Below are 22,426 nucleotides of genomic sequence, written 5' to 3'. Positions count from 1 at the left end.
GAGGTATTAGCAGTAGAAAGAGGGAAGTGCTCATGCCATTGTACAGAACACTGGTGAGACCTCACTTAGAGTATTGTATGCAGTACTGGACACTGTTTCTCCAAAAATATATAATACTTTAGAGAGAGTTCAGAGAAGGGCTACTAAACTGGTTCATGGATTGTAGAATAAAACTTACAAGGAAAGTTTAAAGGAACTTAACATGTATAGCTTGGAGGAAAGACTAGACAGTGGGATATGCTAGAAACATTTAAATACATAAAGGGAATACACACAATGAAGGAGAGACTATATTTAAAAGAAGAAAAACTACCACAACAAGAGGACATAGTCTTAAATTAGAGAGAAAGGTTTACAAATAATATCAGGAAGTATTTCTTTACTGAGAGGGTAGTGGATGCATGGAATAGCCTTCCAGCTGAAGAGGTAGAGGTAAACACAGTAAAGGAGTTTAAGCATGCGTGGGATAGGCATAAGGCTATCCTAACTATAAAATAAGGCCAGGGACTAATACAAGTATTTAGAAAATTGGGCAGACTAGATGGGCCGAATGGTTCTTTAAGCACGTGTTCATATAAAATGAACATAAGGTTGCATCATATTGTTATCACAAATTAAATTAACTTTATTAACAAATCAACTATACAGCTACAGTACATACTGTTGGGAGGTATGCTTAATTTATATTTGTTTATTCTGGCTACAAATTGTACGTATCTTTAAAATATGTACTCAGTCACTTTCTTCTCCACCATACATATCTGCAAGTTTTTTAAATTGAGGTCCCCAGTCAGTAAGACAATGATAATCATGATTGTCATCAACATCAATTGATTCCAAAGAGCTTAATGACTCTGCAACAGAATTATTACCTTCATATGCATATGTCGCAAGAGAATCATATGGTGGAGCAGTTGTATCTACATCATTGTCATTTATTCTTCTCTGAATAAAATCATGTATGTTTATATTTTCCAAAAGAGGAATTGTTCTTCTTATTTGAAATATGGTGTCAGGAATAATATCTCTTCTAAATCTATTCTCTTCTCTTGCTTCTGGATTCCTTAAAGTACCAATGTCAAATGCATGGGTATCTTCTTCTCCCCCTCCTTCATCATTGTATGTCACAACATTATCACGCACATCATCTTTTGAAATCATTAAGGATGCCTTTTTCCTTTGTCTTTTTAATGCCGTAAAAAGGAACACTAAAGCTTAAAAAAGAAAAAAAGAATCATATTCAATATAATATACAAATATGCATGGATAAATATATGTATGCATTCATTATTTATCTTGTATTATTAGACCAATAATAGTACCATAAATTAATTGAAAGTCAATGTAATCTAATATTTACATTGGTTGTCTTTCACCTAGAATGTAATAGAATTTAATAACTAGTTAAAAATACAAAATAAAGCAAGACCTATAAGAAAATAAATAAAATATTTGAAATGTTAAAGAAAGATAATATCCATATTGTAAATATTTTAATATAGTAGATAATTAAATATAAATATGACTGAGGTATGTGAACCATTAACAATATATATATTGGAAGGCATAGCCTGAAGTTGTGGGAGGGGTTACCCAGCTATTTGAACTCAGGCCCCCTACACCACATGGCTGATGCTGCCTGGTTCATTTCTACTTCCGGTTCAAAGGTCATCAACACAGACTGCCGAAAAATCCAAACTAGCTGGTCTGGGCCTACTGTGGCTCCCACGCCGATCGGACCAAGTTTTTCCCTGCTCCAACAACTCCAATCCTGCTGTTCCAGCCACATGCGGTCAGAGACTCCCACGTCGATTGGTCTAAGTTCTCCCTGCTCCAACAACTCCCATCACGCTGTTCCAGCCACATGCGGTCAGAGACTCCCACGATGATCGGACCAAGTTCTCCCTGCTCCAACAACTCCCATCACGCTGTTCCAGCCACATGCGGTCAAAGACTCCCAAGCCGATTGGACCAAGTTCTCCCTGCTCCAACAACTCCCATCACACTGTTCCAGGCACATGCGGTCAGAGACTACTCACCTCCTCTCCAGACTGGCTGTTCGTTCCCGCCGGCGCTTTGAGACCCCTCACCGGCTTCCAGGGTCTTTTCCTGGACCAAACCCCCGTGTCCACCAAGTCTGGGTACTTTCCAGCTGCATAGTCGTTTGTTTCCTGTACCAGTCAAATCCACGAACCGTGATTCTGCCTGTACGGGCCAAACAGATGAGGACAAGAGGCTGATGATGGGCTCAGTCTGGCTCCACAGGTCTGGTGTAGAAGAGGCTCTCTGGAGACAACAATTAACGAACAGGGCCCATTACACAGCTCAAGGTCTGGGCCCCCAGGGCTTGACCATGAGTATGCCTACAATGCCCACCCATAAATACCTACATGGCCCACCCATGAGTTATCTCACAGGAAGTGGAGTGTATGTGTGTAGGGGATGTTTTATGTGTTCTTGTCGACTGGATGCAATGTGTGTGTGTTCTTATGGAATGTAGTGTATAGGGATACCAATTTGTGTAAGGGATGTAGTGTGTTTATAGGGGATGCAGTGTGTGTTTGCGCGTAAGGAATGCATTGTATGTTTCTGTGTGTGTGTGTAAGGGGTGCAAGGTGTGTTTCTGTGTATGTAATTGAATGCAGTGTGTGTCTGTAAGGGGTGCATTGATTGTGTAAGAGATGCATTTTGTTTCTGTGTGTAAGAGAATGAGTGTTTGTGTGAACGTAAGGGATGCATTGTGTGTTTCGGGTGTGTCTGTGTGTGAGTTGGAATGCATTGTATGTTTCTGTGTGTGTGTGTGGGGGGATGCATTATGTATGTGTGTAGTGTAAAAGAGAGGGTTTGTGAGGTAGGATAGGGACTGAGAGGGGAGCAGCTCTTTATTTTTTAAAAATAAAATGTCATAGTGCTCTCCCCTCCTGTCAGTTATTGATTTCCCCTTCCCTCCTGTCCCTCCGTGTTCTCCCCTTCTGTCCCTTAGTGCTCTCCCTTAGCCCCCTGTCCCTCTGCAGTCCCCCTTCATGGTCCTTACCCCCCTTCATGGTCCTTACCCCCCCTCCCTTCATGGTCCTTACCCCCCCTTCATGGTCCTTACACCCCCCTCCTTGGTCCTTACCCCCCCCCAATGGTCCTTACCCTCCTATCTGCCTATGTAGCATGGCCGGGCGGTGCGGAACGTGGGACAGGAACTTCTGTTTCCTGTACCCGGCCACGGCAGACTGAAGGGAAGTGCTCACTCAGTGAGCACTTCCTGTCATTACGCCGGCGGCCGGGTACAGGAAACAGAGGTTCCTGTCCCGCGTTCCGCGCCGCCCGGCCACGCTACATTAAGAGTTCGGCAGGAGGGATCGTGTGGCGAAACCAACTTCGCCACTGTGAACTGGAGAAGCCTGGTTGCTAGCCTCCTGCCCTGCGACTATGGCCCCTGGACATATTTGGGGCATATTGTATTTTATCGTGCGACTGCTGGCCCTTTAAGTACAGTGAATGGTATTTTATTGCACTGCTGCTGGCCCTTTAAGAACTGTCTGGGGACCTATTGAGACTTTGGGTAACAATACCCTTTAAGACTATGGCCCCTGAAAACGTATGGACTTTTATTGGTGTGTATGGCCCTTTAAGAACCGTCTGGGGACATATTGTGACTTTGCTGAACAATGCCCCTTTAAGACTATGTCCCCAGACCGGTAAAATAACTTGCCTCTGGCTTTCCCCCACTTGGTTCAGTAAATAGGGCTTACTGAACCAAGTACCACACAGGCAGACCACCCAGAAGCTAAAGAGTGCAGGCAATTTACCTCCCAGGCTGTGAGGTTACTGCCGGTTAATTGCACGTGGCGGCGGCCATCTTGGGTTCCTCGAATGCGGTCAGCGGTGTATGCTAAAGATTCTGTGGAACTAAAATCGGCTACACATTCTGCCGAACACCGCTGACCCTTACCTTCTCCCATACGGAACTTGCAGCTCCAGAGACTAAGTCCCGTTCGAAATGGGACTTAGTCGTTTTTTCGGCATGAAATTGACCGACCGCACAGCCCAAATCTATGGAACTGTTTTGGGCAGGAAATTGTGCTTGCGGTCGGTCATAAAGGACTTCCAGCTAACTTTTGATCCACTGGAGGGATTTGGCTGATTTTTGGAAGTGTTTATGTTTGATGTATGCTGAGTCTGGATATGCAACTTTTATTGAAATTGAATGTATGGTTTTAAAGTTACAGTGTGTGTGTAAAAACTGTATTTTTATTGTATGTAATAATTGGTTTAACTGTTAATCTAAGGGGAGGAAATGTGTGGGAGGTACATCCCTGTGATTGGTTAATTTCATCCTCCCCCTGGGAGTGTCCTGTATGTACTTGTTTGTAATAAAAGCCAGACTGGGTGTCCCAGTCCTCAGTTCCTGTTTTACCCTCAACTTGAGTCCTGTGTCTTATTGGGGGAATCTGCTACAAGGGATTGCTATGCTAGGCATATTCCCTTGCTATAATCACTGAGCTCTGGTAAGAGCTTGTTCCTGCTTCGTTCTGAAGGGAGATAGCTGCAGCCTGCGGTGCTTATGGTGTCTGGTGGAGTGCTTGGAGTCCTCTGGAAGCGCTAGGAGCATCTTTCAACGGAGGTACCCAGTCGGGGTGCCAGTGGATCCGTTACATATCGCTCTGCGCCTCCCTCCTGCCGGTCACTCAAACCCGGCCGCCCTCCACACAGCAGTGCTGCGTCGCCTGGGGCTTGCTAAAGCACTTAGGCGGCGCAGCATGAGGAGCCGCAGTGGGGACTCCGGACACAGGGATCCGGCGCCCCCTGCTAAGGTGCACCCTAGGCGGCTGCCTAGGTCGCCTTACAGGTGGCGCCGGCCCTGGGGCCAAATCCATGAACACACAATTGTTCACACATTTACGTTCTTACATACCGTCCATTCTGGACTTTTTTCCGTTCAGGACTTAGTCAGTTCACCTACTCCTGCCTGCTCTTTGTTCCATTCCTATTCGCTAGTTTCTTTTCGTCAAATTTCTACCGAACTAATCTCCAGTCTATCTCAGTTACATGCTTCCATCTAACGGCCACCACAATCCTAATACCAATTTGTTAGTTTTACACTGTTCCCTGATACATGAATGTCCAGGTTCTTTTTTGAAAGTATTTAGCCTGCTACTAGTTATCCTTACATGCCCCCTGTAGTTCGGTTATGTTTGCTATGTTTCTTGTTATTATTTACGATTGTGCATGGATATTGTCAGTTTCCCATTACTAATTTAACTCTGGTAAGCGTTTAATATTCACTACGTATATTGCATTGTCATCACATATCGCATATGTCTTATTTTATCACTCATGGACTTTGTACTGTTCTGAGGCAGTCATCACGTTCACATTTGTTACCATGTGTTATGGCCAATCTGTATACTTGCTCCCATGATAGGTACATTACTTATTTGGCGGACGACCACCTATTCGCTAAACCTTTTTGTAACACGCCACACTCCTATGTTCAGTATATGTATCGTCATGTTCCCTGGGACAAACCCTAGTGTACCAGGCTTTACCATACCATAATTTGTTCCCCCTGACTCTACGTCAAAATAATCACGTATTATGCAAAAGGTTATTTACTAATTGCTGCTATATTCTACTCAAGCAAGTTCATCATCCTAACCGACCCTTGCTATTCAGGCATAGTATCACCAAACCTACAGCAACTCCACTCTAACTGTTCTATGTTACATCAGCCAACGCTGGCATGCAATTCCTCCGCCAGGCCGTACACAAGCCCACGCCCGGGGATCCTTAATTCCCCACACATGCTGGCACGACCATAATTAAATATTCTAAGTTCTACCGGGATAGCTCAAAACTGCCCTCATAGCTTGGTATTTCATATCCCCCTATATGTATTTTAGCTACAGAAGTCACAGGACCAATTAGCGCTCACTCATGACTCTGCCTATCCCCCATTATTGTCGTAGTATTGATAAACACTACCCATGGTCTCTGGTAGTGGGCTAGGATCCTCACCCTACTCACTTATAGGGATATTTTATTTATGTCCTATGAATCTTGTACCCACCATCGTAGGGTCAGGATTCTAACAACTATGTCCTCAGGTTACCTATTCATAGACCAGCCTCAAGAACAACCACCCCGTATTTCGTTCACAGTAAGTCAAGCCCAATTCCAGTTCCAACTTGCCTCCCACCAACATTTCACTTTAGGTTCTCCAATATCTCATTCCTCTGGCAAGGAAACCACATTCTACCCCAAGCAGGTATGTTTACCCACCTCACTACTACCCATCACCCGTCCCATTCACGGATCCGGTATGACAACTGGCGGCCTGGTTCCCAGCTATGCCAGTAACTAGCCTCATCATTATCAATTCCGTGAGGCCAACACCCATCTTCATCCGCATATGGAGGTATACGCCCCTCGGCCCAACACATAGCTAACGCCTCACATCCACCTCTCCAGGTTACAAGTTAGGGCCTCACCCAGCATGGCCTCTTATATTGACTCTTTTTACAGTCCCCGAGAGGCCAACGTTCTTGCCACACCTTTCAGTGGCCCCTGCCCACAAGGCCAAATCACATGAAGTCAAACACTTGATATCCACTCTACTTGCCTCCATACATAACATCAACGATGGACTACAGAGACTGGAATCTCCACAGACACTGACGCACATCCCAGCCACAGGACTCCCAAATCCCTCTTATGGTTATGTTATCCTTTCAAATCCCGCCCCTAGCACATCGGTTTACATTATTACTCCCTCATACTTTGTGTCCCTGACCATACGCAAAGACATCTGGAAAGGTTCATTTTTGTCTCCTTAGTGATTGCCTCCCACGAAGTCTTACAGTACAAGTCTTACTACTACGATGATCTGTACGCCTTTCTATACACCAGAATCCCAGACTCAATCAGAAGCTCACTATCCCAGAATTCATCCTAGCCTTCAGACTTTCGTGATGTAAGTGGCTCTATTTCTCCTCACCATAGAGAAGGTTTGCATCGACAACCTGGAGTTTTACCTCTAAGCACACCCTTTCCATCACTCAGTCGACTTCTACATCAAGGTTTTCACACACCAGTTCCACACAGGTCTGGTCACACTCCTGTCCGGTATTCACAAGTGTCAGAACCTTCAGTCCGCATTAATAGATCCCGCAACACAATCACGTTGCTTAAGAAGTGTAGCGGAGAGCCGATCTTGCACAGCTATTCTCCACTAGAGATTCCAGTGAGGCTCAGGAACAAGGTGATGTTAAGTCCATAGGCAAGGTTTCCAGCAGGTAAAGTAATACAGCAGTATCCCCATCGCAATCCCAATAACTGGACGACACACAGTTTCAGGAGTAGACTGACAAGCTTTATTCCACAGTTCCTTATAAAGCCCTCTCCCATGCAAGGGAGGAGGTTCTATCACTTAAGACATTATCCAATCTCTAAGTAGTAACCTCCCACAGATCTCCTCCCCTCCTCTAGCATCATAATCCCCTTATTGTGTACACAGTTTTCCCCGAGTTTTGGATGTACCCTAAATACTTGGGGTACATCCACAAATCCAACATCCCCAGATAGCTCTATTCTGGGGGACCAACATACTTAAAAATTAGCCCATTCGGATGAATGGTTCGTGAGATATGGGGTTCCAAAGATTTGACCGACCGCATGGGTAAAGTATCCGAAAACAGTTCCATGCATTTTGGCCCTGCGGTCGGTCACAAACAAGGGAATGAAAACAGGCGAATTGCCTGTGTTATAGAGCCTGGAGAGGGTTTGAATGAATTCCCTTGTTTATGGGGCTCTTTCTACCGAACGGCGGGTCATTCGGTAGTTTCCATACGAATTTCTGGAAGTATGGAGGTCTCAGCGGTGTTTGCCTAGTCAAGTGTCCGATTTTAGTTCCAGACACTCGACGGCAAAACACCGCTGTTCGGTAGTTTAAGATGGCCGCCGCCACGTGTTTGTTTCCCGAATGGCGGCCACCCAGAGGACAAAGACCACACTGCACTGATTGCCAATTACCTGTTTGCAACATTGTTGCAAACGGTAATTGGAGGCACACTCATTCCTGGGTGGTCTGGTTGTTCGGTAGTTTCATTCCCTTGTTTTATTTGAATGATTCTACCGAACAACTAGAGGAATACAATTCTTTACATACATTTAACTGTCATTATACCCGGATACCATGCTTTCTATACATGTACATACACATTAAACCAGCCATATGACCAAATACACTTATTCTCATACATGTCGTGGGACAGCCCGGTACCAATCCGCTACACTGCTCCCCCTTGCCCACAAGCCGGCATACACAGTCTGATCCAACACGGATCGGCTTGGGGATGTCCGGGGGCTCACGGATCATTTCTCTAAGTCAGTTTGTCTTGACAACCCGTCAGCATTTCCATTCTGCTTACCCGGCCGGTACTGGATATTAAAGTCAAAAGGCTGTAGCGCCAAACTCCAGCGCAGCAGCCTGGCGTTGTCTCCAGCCACCCGGTTCAGCCAGACTAACGGGTTGTGATCCGTGAGCAAGGAAAAGGGCTGTCCATATAAATAGGGTTGTAGCTTCTTTAGGGCCCACACCACAGCCAGGCATTCCTTTTCGATGGCGGCGTAGCTTACTTCTCGAGGTAACAGTTTGCGACTGATGTAAGCCACTGGATGTTCCCCGCCATCGGCCCCGACTTGACTCAGTACTGCCCCCAATCCAAACATAGAAGCGTCTGTGTGAACAAGAAAACGTTTAGTTGGATTGGGAGCTGCCAAGACAGGGGCATTTATCAGTGCATTTTTCAATTGTTGGAATGCCTGCTCACACTCCGGGGTCCAGTTTACTTGGCGGGGAAGGTTCTTACGGGTCAGGTCAGTGAGGGGTTTGGCCAGGGCGCTATAATTGGGAACAAACTTCCGGTAATACCCTGCTGTCCCTAGAAACGCTAAAACCTGGGTCTTAGTCCTAGGGGTGGGCCACTGGGCTACAGCCTCTACTTTGGCGGGTTCGGGTTTTTGTTTACCGCACCCTACTCTATGTCCCAGGTATTGTACCTCAGCCATGCCGATACTACACTTGGCCGGCTTCAAGGTCAGACCTGCTTCCCTTATCCTATCTAGTACAGCTCCGATGTGAGCTAAGTGTTCCTGCCACGTATTGCTAAAAATAGCAATATCGTCCAGGTAGGCACATGTATAGTCCTGGAATCCATCTAGGAGTCGATCCACCATCCTTTGGAAGGTGGCTGGGGCGTTTTTCATCCCAAATGGCATGACCTTAAACTGGTACAAGCCAAATGGGGTGACAAAGGCCGACTTCGGGATGGCGTCTGGGGCCAGGGGGATTTGCCAATACCCTTTACACAAGTCAATAGTGGTGAGGTATTGGCCCCTGGCCATTCTGTCCAGTAACTCGTCTATCCGGGGCATCGGATAGGCGTCAGATACAGTCTTCTCGTTCAATCTCCTATAGTCCACGCAGAAGCGGGTCGTACCGTCTCGCTTTGGTACGAGGACTACAGGAGATGCCCAAGGACTGTCTGAGGGTTCAATCACCCCCAGTTGGAGCATTTCGTCGATCTCCTTACGCATGTTTGCCCGTACCGCTTCTGGAATGCGGTATGGCGTCTGGCGCATGGGTAGTTGCCCTGGGGTCTCGACCCGGTGAGTTGCCAGAGGCGTGTATCCAGGTACATTAGAGAACGTGTCGCGTTTCTCTTCCAATAGTTGCTGTACCTCGATCCGCTCCTGTGGGCTCAGCCGATCTCCCAGCGTAACCTCCCCTAAATCTCCGGACAGCTGCCCATCCCCCAGCAAATCGGGGAGGGGTAAGCTGTCAAACTCTTCCGTGTTAGGGGCACAGATGGCGGTTACCTCCTCAGTACGCTCGTGGTAGGGCTTCAGCATGTTCACATGGAGCATGCGTCGCCCCCCAGTCCCTGTGCAGGGGCCGATAATATAGGTGGTATCGCATCTTTGCTCCACCACCTTATATGGGCCCTGCCAGGCGGCCTGTAACTTATCATGTCGGACAGGTTTTAAAATTAGTACCTTCTGCCCGACCTGAAAGCTACGGTCCCTGGCTCCCCGATCATACCATGTACGCTGGCGGGTCTGGGCCTCCTGAAGGTTTTCCCGTACCGTCTTGGTCAACGCTTCTAGGCGGTCCCGAAAGGCCAACACATATGGTAGGATGGGAGTGCCATCTGTGCTCCGGTCTCCCTCCCAATGCTCTCTAATAAGATCCAATGGGCCTCGGACCCTCCTTCCAAACAATAATTCAAACGGGGAGAACCCTGTGGATTCCTGCGGCACCTCCCGGTATGCAAATAGGAGGTGCGGCAGGAATCGTTCCCAGTCCTTGTGGGTCTCTGCGAAGGTTCGGAGCATCTGCTTCAAGGTACCATTGAATCGTTCGCAGAGCCCGTTCGTCTGGGGGTGGTAAGGGGCGCTGATAATAGGCTTAATGCCACAGATCCTCCAGAGGTGTTGGGTGAATTCTGCGGTAAACTGGGTACCCTGATCCGAGATAATCTCCCTGGGTAATCCCATCCGGGAGAATATCCGCATGAGGGCATCCGCGACCGTCTCAGCGTGGATGTTGGTCAGAGCCACTGCTTCTGGATACCTGGTGGCATAATCTACGACCGTTAAAATATACCGTTTTCCTGACGGGCTAACTTTATTGAGGGGGCCTATCAGATCCACCGCTATTCGGCTAAAAGGTTCCTCTATTATGGGTAAGGGGTGAAGTTTAGCCTTCCTGCGATCCCCCCTTTTTCCCACTCTCTGGCAGGTATCGCAAGTCGTGCAATATCTGCGTACTTCCTGGCTAATCCCTGGCCAGAAGAAACTCTGGGTTAGTCTGTACCTGGTGCGACTAACCCCTAGATGTCCGGATAGCGGAATATCATGCGCTATCCGGAGTAATTCAGCCCGGTACCGCTGTGGTACCACTAATTGTCTCCTCGCTATCGGGTCTAACCCCGTAATCTGTTTGGTTGTTTCCCTGTATAAAAGTTGTTTATCCCAGATAAACTTCTCTCCCTCCGCCCCGGGGGAACCCGTGCCAACCTTGTCCCTATACACCTGAAGCGTGGGGTCTGTTGCGACTTCAGCTACAAATTCATTAGGTGGAGCCCAGGGGACACATTCTAGAGGGGGGGTAGGGTTGCTTACCTGGACCTCCGGCAGTGTGTTGTGGTCCTGGGTGCGGGCCTGTTGTCGGGTGACTACAGGGTTGACCTCTCCTGTGGTGGGTGACTGGGGCTCAAAAGCAGAAGTGAGCCTCCCCAGATCGTTCCCCAATAAAACCTCCGCCGGTAAATGTGGCATCAACCCCACCTCCACTTCCCCTGCCCCCGCTCCCCAATGTAAATGTACCCTTGCTGTAGGTAGCCGGTACACTGCTCCCCCAGCTACCCGGACGGCAACAGTTTTGTTCAGTTTTGCCTGATCTGAAATCAGGTGGCTCTGTACCAAAGTGATGGTGGCTCCCGAATCTCGTAATCCCCGGACTGTTGTACCATTCAGATATACCGTCTGTCGATGGTGCCGTAGATTATCCACATTGGCCTGGACCGGATCTGCCTCGTGCAGTACCTCCCATTGTTCCACAGTAGTAATGGGGACTGCGGAACCATATGGGGTGGTGACTAGGTCCTGGTAGTGGTGGGCTGCGGCCGCCCTGGGTGGAGGTGGGCCTGGACGAATCCAGGTGGAACGGTCCCGTAGCTGTGGGCATTCCCTTTTATAATGTCCCCACTTCTGGCAGTGATGACAGGGGCCAGCGGTGGGTTGTCGGAACCGGGGCTGTGCAGCGGGTGGTGGAGGTGGTGGTAGCGGTCTCGGTGGAGCTGGGGTGTAGTTGTTTCCCCCGAATGTTTTAAAGGTTGCTTTTGGAGCTGCAGGTTTTTGTGACCTGCGTGCATCCAGGTAGTCATCCGCTTTCCTAGCCGCCTCGGTAAGGGAAGTAGGGTTTCTGTCCCTTACCCATTCCTGGACCTCATTGGTTACTCCCTCATAGAACTGCTCCATCAGCAACATTTGTATTACATCCTCCATAGAACGTGCCTTGCTAGCTTGCACCCACCCGAGCGCTGCCCCCTGTAATCGGCATGCCCACTCTGCGTGCGAGTCCTTCTCTGTTTTCTTTAGATCCCGGAACCTCCGCCGGTATGCCTCGGGTGTTATAGCATACCTGGCGAGTATAATTTCTTTCACTTTACTGTAATTCCTTATTTCGTCATTAGGTACAGTCCGATATGCCTCTGCTGCCCTCCCGGTTAACCTTCCGGCCAAAATAGGTACCCAGTCCTCTGCGTTAATTTTATGCAGTGCACACAGTCTTTCAAAGTCTTGCAGGAAAGCGTCTATATCTTCCTCTGCCTCCACATATGTTTTAAAAGCCTGGTATGGTATTTTAGGCTTACCTTCCTGTGGCACATTAATTGCAGAGCTTTGTTCTGGTGCCTGTGTCCTTAGGATGAATTCTTGTACCTCGGCCATTGTCCTGGTAACAATTTCTGTTGGGGGGTTTTCCCCATAAAAGGATAGCCTGAACTGAACCTGCCTCTGGAATTCCGATCCTTGTGGTGTTCCTCCCGGCTCCCTCTGTGCCGGAACTGAATCGCCCTCCATTCTGTACTCTGCCATGAGTTCTGTAACAAGTACTGCTTTCTTCTTATTGCTGGCTTGTATACCCCTTGCCTCTAGGAGGTCCTTTAGCGTGGAGCGTTTTAGCGCAGAAAAATCAATCTCCATCCGTACTCCATTTACGCTTGTTCCTCTGTGAGTTTGGATCCCAGCGCTGCCAACCAATGTAGCGGAGAGCCGATCTTGCACAGCTATTCTCCACTAGAGATTCCAGTGAGGCTCAGGAACAAGGTGATGTTAAGTCCATAGGCAAGGTTTCCAGCAGGTAAAGTAATACAGCAGTATCCCCATCGCAATCCCAATAACTGGACGACACACAGTTTCAGGAGTAGACTGACAAGCTTTATTCCACAGTTCCTTATAAAGCCCTCTCCCATGCAAGGGAGGAGGTTCTATCACTTAAGACATTATCCAATCTCTAAGTAGTAACCTCCCACAGATCTCCTCCCCTCCTCTAGCATCATAATCCCCTTATTGTGTACACAGTTTTCCCCGAGTTTTGGATGTACCCTAAATACTTGGGGTACATCCACAAATCCAACATCCCCAGATAGCTCTATTCTGGGGGACCAACATACTTAAAAATTAGCCCATTCGGATGAATGGTTCGTGAGATATGGGGTTCCAAAGATTTGACCGACCGCATGGGTAAAGTATCCGAAAACAGTTCCATGCATTTTGGCCCTGCGGTCGGTCACAAACAAGGGAATGAAAACAGGCGAATTGCCTGTGTTATAGAGCCTGGAGAGGGTTTGAATGAATTCCCTTGTTTATGGGGCTCTTTCTACCGAACGGCGGGTCATTCGGTAGTTTCCATACGAATTTCTGGAAGTATGGAGGTCTCAGCGGTGTTTGCCTAGTCAAGTGTCCGATTTTAGTTCCAGACACTCGACGGCAAAACACCGCTGTTCGGTAGTTTAAGATGGCCGCCGCCACGTGTTTGTTTCCCGAATGGCGGCCACCCAGAGGACAAAGACCACACTGCACTGATTGCCAATTACCTGTTTGCAACATTGTTGCAAACGGTAATTGGAGGCACACTCATTCCTGGGTGGTCTGGTTGTTCGGTAGTTTCATTCCCTTGTTTTATTTGAATGATTCTACCGAACAACTAGAGGAATACAATTCTTTACATACATTTAACTGTCATTATACCCGGATACCATGCTTTCTATACATGTACATACACATTAAACCAGCCATATGACCAAATACACTTATTCTCATACATGTCGTGGGACAGCCCGGTACCAATCCGCTACAAGAAGGTATTTGACAACCCATATTAATTACCCACCCCTAGCCTCAACTCATTGATTTCCTCTAAGTAATTCTCCCAGCACTATGCCAAAGGGGTTGACCAGAGCTTGGGTGGGCAAGACAGACATTTGCCTCCAAGCTTCTACCTATTCAGCCATCCCGAGGGCATGTTCGTGGCATTTTATGGAGGGATTGTCATGACTTTCCCACACGTGTAACTTTTAAAGCAAAGAGTAACCCCAAGCTGTTTGTCTTATTTGCTAACACACTATGTTGACTAACACTCAATATTAGCGAATGTCCTGCAGTCACCCATTATCTAAGATAACTTCCTCGCGATAGAACGCCCTCACTCCGCTCTGGTTAGTATTCACAAGACGATGGCACTTTTCCTCACTATGGGTTCCACTTTCACAAACTGACCCTCTTAGGCATTCATCTTGATACTAATACGCTACAGAACATGTCCATGTACAGAGAAGGCACAGCGCATCGGAGTCCTGGGAACCTTTCCTATTGAAGAACACGCGGGGGGGGGGGGGGAAGGGGGAGAATGGATCTACAGTCCTACTGGGCACATTGAGAATTATTCTTCACATTTATTTATATTTATTTCCCAACCGCTTCTTCCCACTGACAGTTGCATTCTGGCACTAGTTGTAAGCAGACCTACACATATGGCTCAGGTTCATACCACACTGGAATAGGAGGCCAGGTTAGTCCCGCCATTTCTCATCATTTCCCAGTTACATGGACCAATGCTTCCGCACACACTGATTTCACAGCCAATTTGGTGACTTTTGGTTATGAGATGCCTGGCCAGTTGAGACCCTTAAAAAAAACAAAAAAAAAAAACTTTCCATTCCTCGTCAACATTTATTTGGAATCTACCCCATAGTGTCAGCCTACAAGGCCTGGGGAGGTATCAGTGGATAGGGGAACCTGTCAAGTGCTTCTCTGACAATAAAGCAGCTGGCTATACCCACATTCCATGGCTTAATCTGCACTAACTCGCCTCATGGCATTTGGCAGATTTCTGTATTGAGCTGACCTCTCTGATTATACATCACAAGCATACAATAGAGATGTCACCTTTACAACAAGTTTACCACCGATTACCATAATACCGATATTCGTTCACTAGTCGCCATTGTGACACTCCTCTCCACACAATTTTAAAAATCTCTCTTAACACTACAAAACTTACCTGGCTGGAATACAACACCATATCTTAAGTGCCTATCCTAGTACCAAACCGTTCACATCCTCTTACCATATGTAATACGTAGGGACATAAGGACGATCCTATGGACAATAAGGTGCGTATAAAATGTCAGATCTTTACAGGTTATCACTCACTGGACCAAATCTCAATATGCCCCTATTTAACTGCAGAGCAAACCACTCACGACAGCTAAATTCATAATGTACCTCAGAACCCTCTTAACTAGGCGGGAACTCAACCCTGATGCCTTTTCGGGACATTCCTCCAGAATCAGGGCTGCATAATCATTAGGACGCTGGAAATCCACAGTATATTACTAGATACCTCAACCAGAGCTAGAGTTGAGTAGGACAAGCCTTTACGAATCTTGCAATGAAAAGATGTGTAATAAGGTATCTTATTCAACTTTTTGCCCTCTTTTATTACAGGCCTACCTCATACGTCGGTTTCGGCACACCACAACCGACTTGCTCATTTATCTAACTTATCATGTATACGGCTTTTGTCCCCGACTACAAATTGGAAGGCGTAGCCTGAAGTTGTGGGAGGGCTTACCCGGCAATTTAAACTCAGGCCCCCTACACCACAGGGCTGATGCTGCCGGGTTCATCCCTCCCACCTCTCCCCTTATACATATTACTATTACAGGTGGGCCCTCTTTTATTAGAGGCCTACCCGATACGTCGGTTTCGGCACACCACAACCAACTTGCTCATATATCTAACTTATCATGTATACAGCTTTTGTCCCCGACTACAAATTGGAAGGCGTAGCCTGAAGTTGTGGGAGGGGTTACCCGGCTATTTAAACTCAGGCCCCCTACACCACAGGGCTGATGCTGCCTGGTTCATCCCTCCCACCTCTCCCCTTATACATATTACTATTAGTGATGTACCGAACTGTTCGCCATCGAATAGTTCCTGGCGAACATAGCGTGTTGCGTTCGCCGCGGCAGGTGAACACATGCGCGGTTCGATCCGCCCCCTATTCGTCATCATTGAGTAAACTTTTACCCTGTCCCTTACGGTCAGCAGACACTTTCCAGCAAACTAGCAGCAGGCCCTCCCTTCCAGACCCTCCCACCTCCTGTACAGCATCCATTTTAGATTCATTCTGAAGCTGCATTCTTAGATAGAGGGAAAGTGTAGCTGCTGCTCATTTGATAGGGAAATCGATAGCTAGGCTAGGGTATTCAGTGTCGATTACAGTCCTGAAGGACTCATCTGATCTCTGCTGTAAGGACAGCACCCCAAAAAGCCCTTTTTAGGGCTAGAACATCAGTCTGCTTTTTTTTTTCTTCTGTGTAATGTAATTGCAGTTGCCTGCCTGCCAGCTTCTGTGTCAGGCTCACAGTGGATACTGTGCCCACTTGCCCAGTGCCACCACTCATATCTGGTCTCACAATAGCTTAAGCTTGCATTTAGAAACAAAAACATTTTTTCACTGTAATAGATTGAATAGCAGTTAGTTGTCTGCAAGCTTCTGGGTGTCAGGCCTTCAGCGTGTACTCTGCCAACCTCTGCAAGTGCACTTTGCCACTCATATCTGGTGTCACAATAGCGTGCCTTTAAAAAGGAAAAACGTTTTTCACTGTAAACTAATAGCAGTCAGTGTCCTTAAAGCGGGTGTCAGGCCTTCAGTGTGCACTCTGCCAACCTCTGCAAGTGCACTTTGCCACTCATATCTGGTGTCACTTTAGCGTGCCTTTAAAAAGATAAAACGTTTTTCAATGTAAGCTAATAGCAGTCAGTGTCCTTCAAGCGGGTGTCAGGCCTTCAGTGTGTACTCTGCCAACCTCTGCAAGTGCACATTGCCACTCATATCTGGTGTCACTATAGCGTGCATTTAAAACCCAAAAACTTTTTCCACTGTTATAGATTGAATAGCAGTTAGTTGTCTTCAAGTGGGTGTCAGGCCTACAGCGTGTACTCTGCCAACCTCTGCCAGTGCACATTGCCACTCATATCTGGTCTCACAGTAGCTTGCACGCATAGTACCACTAATCAAAAAAAAAATGACAGGAAGAGGCAGGCCACCCCGCAGGGGCCATCGTGGTCCTGGTGCTGTGATTCCCTTTTGCCCTAGAAAATGCCCAGTTTTCAGAGGCCACGTACCCTGAACTTGAAAAGTTCTGAGGACATAGTTGACTGCCTAACACAGGACACCCAATCTTCTACAGCTTCCGCTCGGAACCTTGATGCACCATCCTCCTCCAGCTTAGCTTCGGCACCTCTCAAGATACCACTCACCCGCCTGCCGCCACCACCAACACTAGCACCACAGCCGCTTCACTTGGTATGTCAGAGGAGTTATTTACACATCCGTTTGAAGAAATGAGTGATGCTCATTATTATTATTGCCAGAGGATGTAGATAACAGGGATATGTCTCAGGCAGGCAGCATTACACACATGGACGTACGGTGTGATGATGATGATGTTGTACCCGCTGCTGCTTCCTTTGCTGAGTTGTCAGATACAAGTGAAGCGGTTGATGATGACGATGCGTCCATGGATGTCACATGGGTGCCCGCTCGGCAAGAAAAAGACCAGGGGGAAAGTTCAGATGGGGAGACAGAGAGGAGGAGGAGGAGACGAGTTGGAAGCAGGGGGAGGTCGTCGCAAGGAGCTAGTGGCATAGTCAGACAGCATGCATCGGCACCCGGGGTCAGCCCGACAGCACGCCAATCAACGCATGCTGTGTCCACCACCAGAATGCCGTCATTGCAGAGCTCAGCAGTGTGGCATTTTTTTTGTGTGTCTGCCTCTGACAACAGCGATGCCATTTGCAACCTGTGCCAAAGGAAACTGAGTCGTGGGAGGTCCAATACCCACCTAGGTACAACTGCTTTGCGTAGGCACATTATCTCACATCACAAACGCCTATGGGATCAACACATGAGTACAAGCAGCACACAAACTCAAAGCCGCCATCCTCCTCCTGGTCAAGCATCTTCAGCCATGTCAACCACTGCTGTTCTCCTTGCCCCCTCTCAACCATCCGCCACTCCGTCTCTCGCCTTGAGCAGTTCCCGCTCATCTGCCCACAGTCAGGTGTCTGTCAAGGACATGTTTGAGCATAAGAAGCCAATGTCAGAAAGTCACCCCCATGCCCAGCACAGTGTTGGGGCAAGGGTCCATCTGACCACTGATACCTGGTCTGCAAAGCATGGTCAGGGCGGGTATATCACCTACACTGCGCATTGGGTAAACCTGCTGACGGCTGCCAAGCATGGAATGCATGGCTCTGCAGAGGAGTTGGTGACACCGCCACGACTTGCAGGCAGGCCTGCTGCCACCTCCTCTACTCCTCCTACTCCATCCTCTTCCATAACCTCCTCGGCTGAGTCCTCTTCTGCTGCTGCGTCTTGCTCCACATCAATGGCACCCCCCCAGCTCCCCAGGTACTATTCCACATCCCGGATACGGCAGTGTCACGCCGTCTTGGGTTTGACTTGCTTGAAAGCAGAGAGTCACACCGGACAAGCACTCCTGTCCGCCCTGAACGCACAGGTGGAAAAGTGGCTGACTCCGCAGCAACTGGATATCGGCAAAGTGGTTTGTGACAATGGAACAAATTTGTTGGCGGCATTGAAGTTGGGCAAGTTGACACATGTGCCGTGCATGGCACATGTGTGTAATCTGATTGTACAACGCTTTGTGCATAAGTACACAGGCTTACAGGACGTCCTGAAGCAGGCCAGGAAGGTGTGTGGCCATTTCAGGTGTTCCTACGCGGCCATGGCGCACTTTGCAGATATCCAGCGGCGAAACAACATGCCAGTGAGGCGCTTGATTTGCGACAGCCCGACATGTTGGAATTCAACACTCCTAATGTTAATTTTATTTATTTACTTTTTATTAAGGCTTGTTATTGCCTTAAAAATAAAAAACTTTTTATATTCAAACTGGCATACTCCAATTTCTTGGAAGACAGAGTTACCTATCCATGGAAGGTGAACGCTACTTCAGCCCCATGTGGGCTTAAACATAGAAACATAGAATGTGACGGTAGATAAGAACCATTCGGCCCATCTAGTCTGCCCAGTTTTCTAAATACTTTCATTAGTCCCTGGCCTCATCTTATAGTTAGGATAGCCTTATGCTTATCCCACGCATGCTTAAACTCCTTTACTGTGTTAACCTCTACCACTTCAGATGGAAAGCTATTCCATGCATCCACTACCCTCTCAGTAAAGTAATACTTCCTGGTATTATTTTTAAACCTTTGCCCCTCTAATTTAAGACTGTCCTCTTGTTGTGGTAGTTTTTCTTCTTTTAAATATAGTCTCCTCCTTTACTGTGTTGATTCCCTTTATGTATTTAAATGTTTCTATCATAACCCCCCCGGTCTCGTCTTTCCTCCAAGCTATACATGTTAAGATCCTTTAACCTTTCCTGGTAAGTTTTATCCTGCAATCCATGAACCAGTTTAGTAGCCCTTCTTTGAACTCTCTCTAAGGTATCAATATCCTTCTGAAGATATGGTCTCCAGTACTGTGTACAGTACTCCAAGATCTCACCAGTGTTCTGTACAATGGCATGAGCACTTCCCTCTTTCTACTGCTAATACCTCTCCCTATACAACCAAGCATTCTGCTAGCATTTCCTGCTGCTCTATTACATTGTCTGCCTACCTTTAAGTCATCAGAAATAATCACCCCTAAATCCCTTTCCTCAGATGTTGAGGTTAGGAGTCTATCAAATATTCTGTACTCTGCCCTTGGGTTTTTACGTCCAAGATGCATTATCTTGCACTTATCCACATTAAATGTCAGTTGCCTCAACTCTGGCACATTACTCTACACTATTTCGTGTGTGCAATCATTGTGAGTTAAATACAATTGCTATTATTGTACTTCACTATGTGCTATGTATTCTTTTGTTTTTTAGTCATTCAGCTGTATCCCATTTTTGTTTATTCGCGCACCTAATGTTCGACCGCCTGCTCCAACAAGAAAAAGCTGTTAATGAATATTTGTATGACCGGGGTGCTAGGACAGCCTCTGGGGAGCTGGGAATTTTTTTGCCACGTTACTGGATGCTCATGCGCAATGCCTGTAGACTCATGCGTCCAACCACAGCAGGCATCCCAGGGTGCTCATTGTCACCTATCTGGTACCCGTGGTGTTGTACGTGGCTGGGGGGAAGAACATACCTTCATTGAGATCACTGAGGAGGAGGAACGGGTAATGAGTAGCTCGGCATCCAACCTTGTGCAAATGGGGTCTTTCATGCTTTTGTGCCTGTTGAGGGACCCTCGTATAAAAAGGCTGAAGGAGAACGACCTGTACTGGGTGTCCACGCTACTAGAACCCCGGTATAAGCAGAAAGTGGCTGAAATGTTACCAAATTACAACAAGTCGGAAAGGATGCAGCATTTGCAAAATAAATAAAAAAGTATGCTTTACACAGCGTATAAGGGTGATGTCACAGCACAACGGGAATCTAACAGGGGAAGAGGTGAAAGTCATCCTCCTCCTCCCACGACCACGCCGGCAAGGACAGGATGCTTTAAAGATGTGTTGTTGATGGAGGACATGCAGAGCTTTTTAAGTCCTACTCATTGCCACAGCCCTTCGGGATCCACCCTCAGAGAACGACTTGACCGACAGGTAGCAGACTACCTTGCCGTAACTGCAGATATCGACACTCTGAGGAGCGATGAACCCCTTGACTACTGGGTGTGCAGGCTTGACCTGTGGCCTTAGCTATCCCAATTTGCGATAGAACTTCTGGCCTGCCCCGCTTCAAGTGTCAAGTCAGAAAGGACCTTCAGTGCAGCAGGAGGTATTGTCACTGAGAAGAGAAGTCGCCTAGGTCAACAAAGTCTAGATTACCTCACCTTTATTAAGATGAATGAGGGGGCGGGGCCTGACCTGCAAACAGAGCAGCCGCATGTTGGAGGAGCTCCCGCCGTACCAGCCACTTATTGGGATATACTCGAAATACTCAAGCCTGAAACGATGCCGGGGCACGCCACCCATGTCGGGGGCTCCCTGGTGAAGCATCCGAGACCGGACTCGAGTGCATCCCGTAACCGAGAAGACAAGGAGGCAGGCTGCGGCCTGCGGTGGACGGAGCTGGGGGGAGACGGCCGATCTCCTCGCCCCAACACCGGAGGCACTAACCTACTGAATACAGTCCCTATTCTGCTCTGTGTCAGTGTGTATCAGGGTCTCTGAGGACAGGTGTCAATCCATATCTGCCAAGTGACCCTATGTAGGGGGAACAGTCCCTATTCTGCTCTGTGTCAGTGTGTATCAGGGTCCCTGAGGACATGTGTCAATCCATATCTGCCAAGTGACCCTATGTAGGGGGAACAGTCCCTATTCTGCTCTGTGTCAGTGTGTATCAGGGTCCCTGAGGACAGGTGTCAATCCATATCTGCCAAGTGACCCTATGTAGGAGAACAGTCCCTATTCTGCTCTGTGTCAGTGTGTATCAGGGTCCCCGAGGACAGGTGTGAATCCATATCTGCCAAGTGACCCTATGTAGGAGGAACAGTCCCTATTCTGCTCTGTGTCAGTGTGTATCAGGGTCCCCGAGGACAGGTGTGAATCCATATCTGCCAAGTGACCCTATGTAGGAGGAACAGTCCCTATTCTGCTCTGTGTGTGTGTATCAGGGTCTCTGAGGACAGGTGTCAATCCATATCTGCCAAGTGACCCAATGTAGGGGGAACAGTCCCTATTCTGCTCTGTGTCAGTGTGTATCAGGGTCCCTGAGGACAGGTGTCAATCCATATCTGCCAAGTGACCCTATGTAGGAGAACAGTCCCTATTCTGCTCTGTGTCTGTGTATCAGGGTCCCTGAGGACAGGTGTGAATCCATATCTGCCAAGTGACCCTATGTAGGAGGAACAGTCCCTATTCTACTCTGTGTCAGTGTGTATCAGGGTCCCTGAGGACAGGTGTCAATCCATATCTGCCAAGTGACCCTATGTAGGGGGATCAGTCCCAATTCTGCTCTGTCAGTGTGTATCAGGGATCATTAGGATAGGTGTCAATCCATATCTGCCAAGTGACCCTATGTAGGGGGAACAGTCCCTATTCTGCTCTGCGTCAGTGTGTATCATGGATCATTAGGATAGGTGTCAATCCATATCTGCCAAGTGACCCTATGTAGGGGGAACAGTCCCTATTCTGCTCTGTGTCAGTGTGTATCAGGGTCCCTGAGGACAGGTGTCAATCCATATCAGCCAAGTGACCCTATGTAGGGGGAACAGTCCCTATTCTGCTCTGTGTCAGTGTGTATCAGGGTCCCTGAGGACATGTGTCAATCCATATCTG

General features: G+C 47.7%; 1 protein-coding gene across 1 annotated transcript in view; it reads right to left on the bottom strand.

Moving 5' to 3' along the window:
* Nucleotides 1-556: 556 nt before the first annotated feature.
* LOC134608749 (cadherin-9-like) overlaps nt 557-22,426 on the bottom strand; it is a 338,385-nt gene continuing 316,515 nt past the window's right edge. Inside the window, exon 12 of the mRNA XM_063451835.1 lies at nt 557-1,214. Within this exon, the coding sequence (XP_063307905.1) occupies nt 733-1,214 (482 nt within the window). The 3' untranslated portion in view covers nt 557-732. The remainder of the gene's footprint in view (nt 1,215-22,426) is intronic.

This window comes from Pelobates fuscus, chromosome 4, assembly GCF_036172605.1.
Source record: "Pelobates fuscus isolate aPelFus1 chromosome 4, aPelFus1.pri, whole genome shotgun sequence".
Lineage (NCBI taxonomy): Eukaryota > Metazoa > Chordata > Amphibia > Anura > Pelobatidae > Pelobates > Pelobates fuscus.
This window is presented reverse-complemented; position numbering and strand designations above follow the sequence as displayed.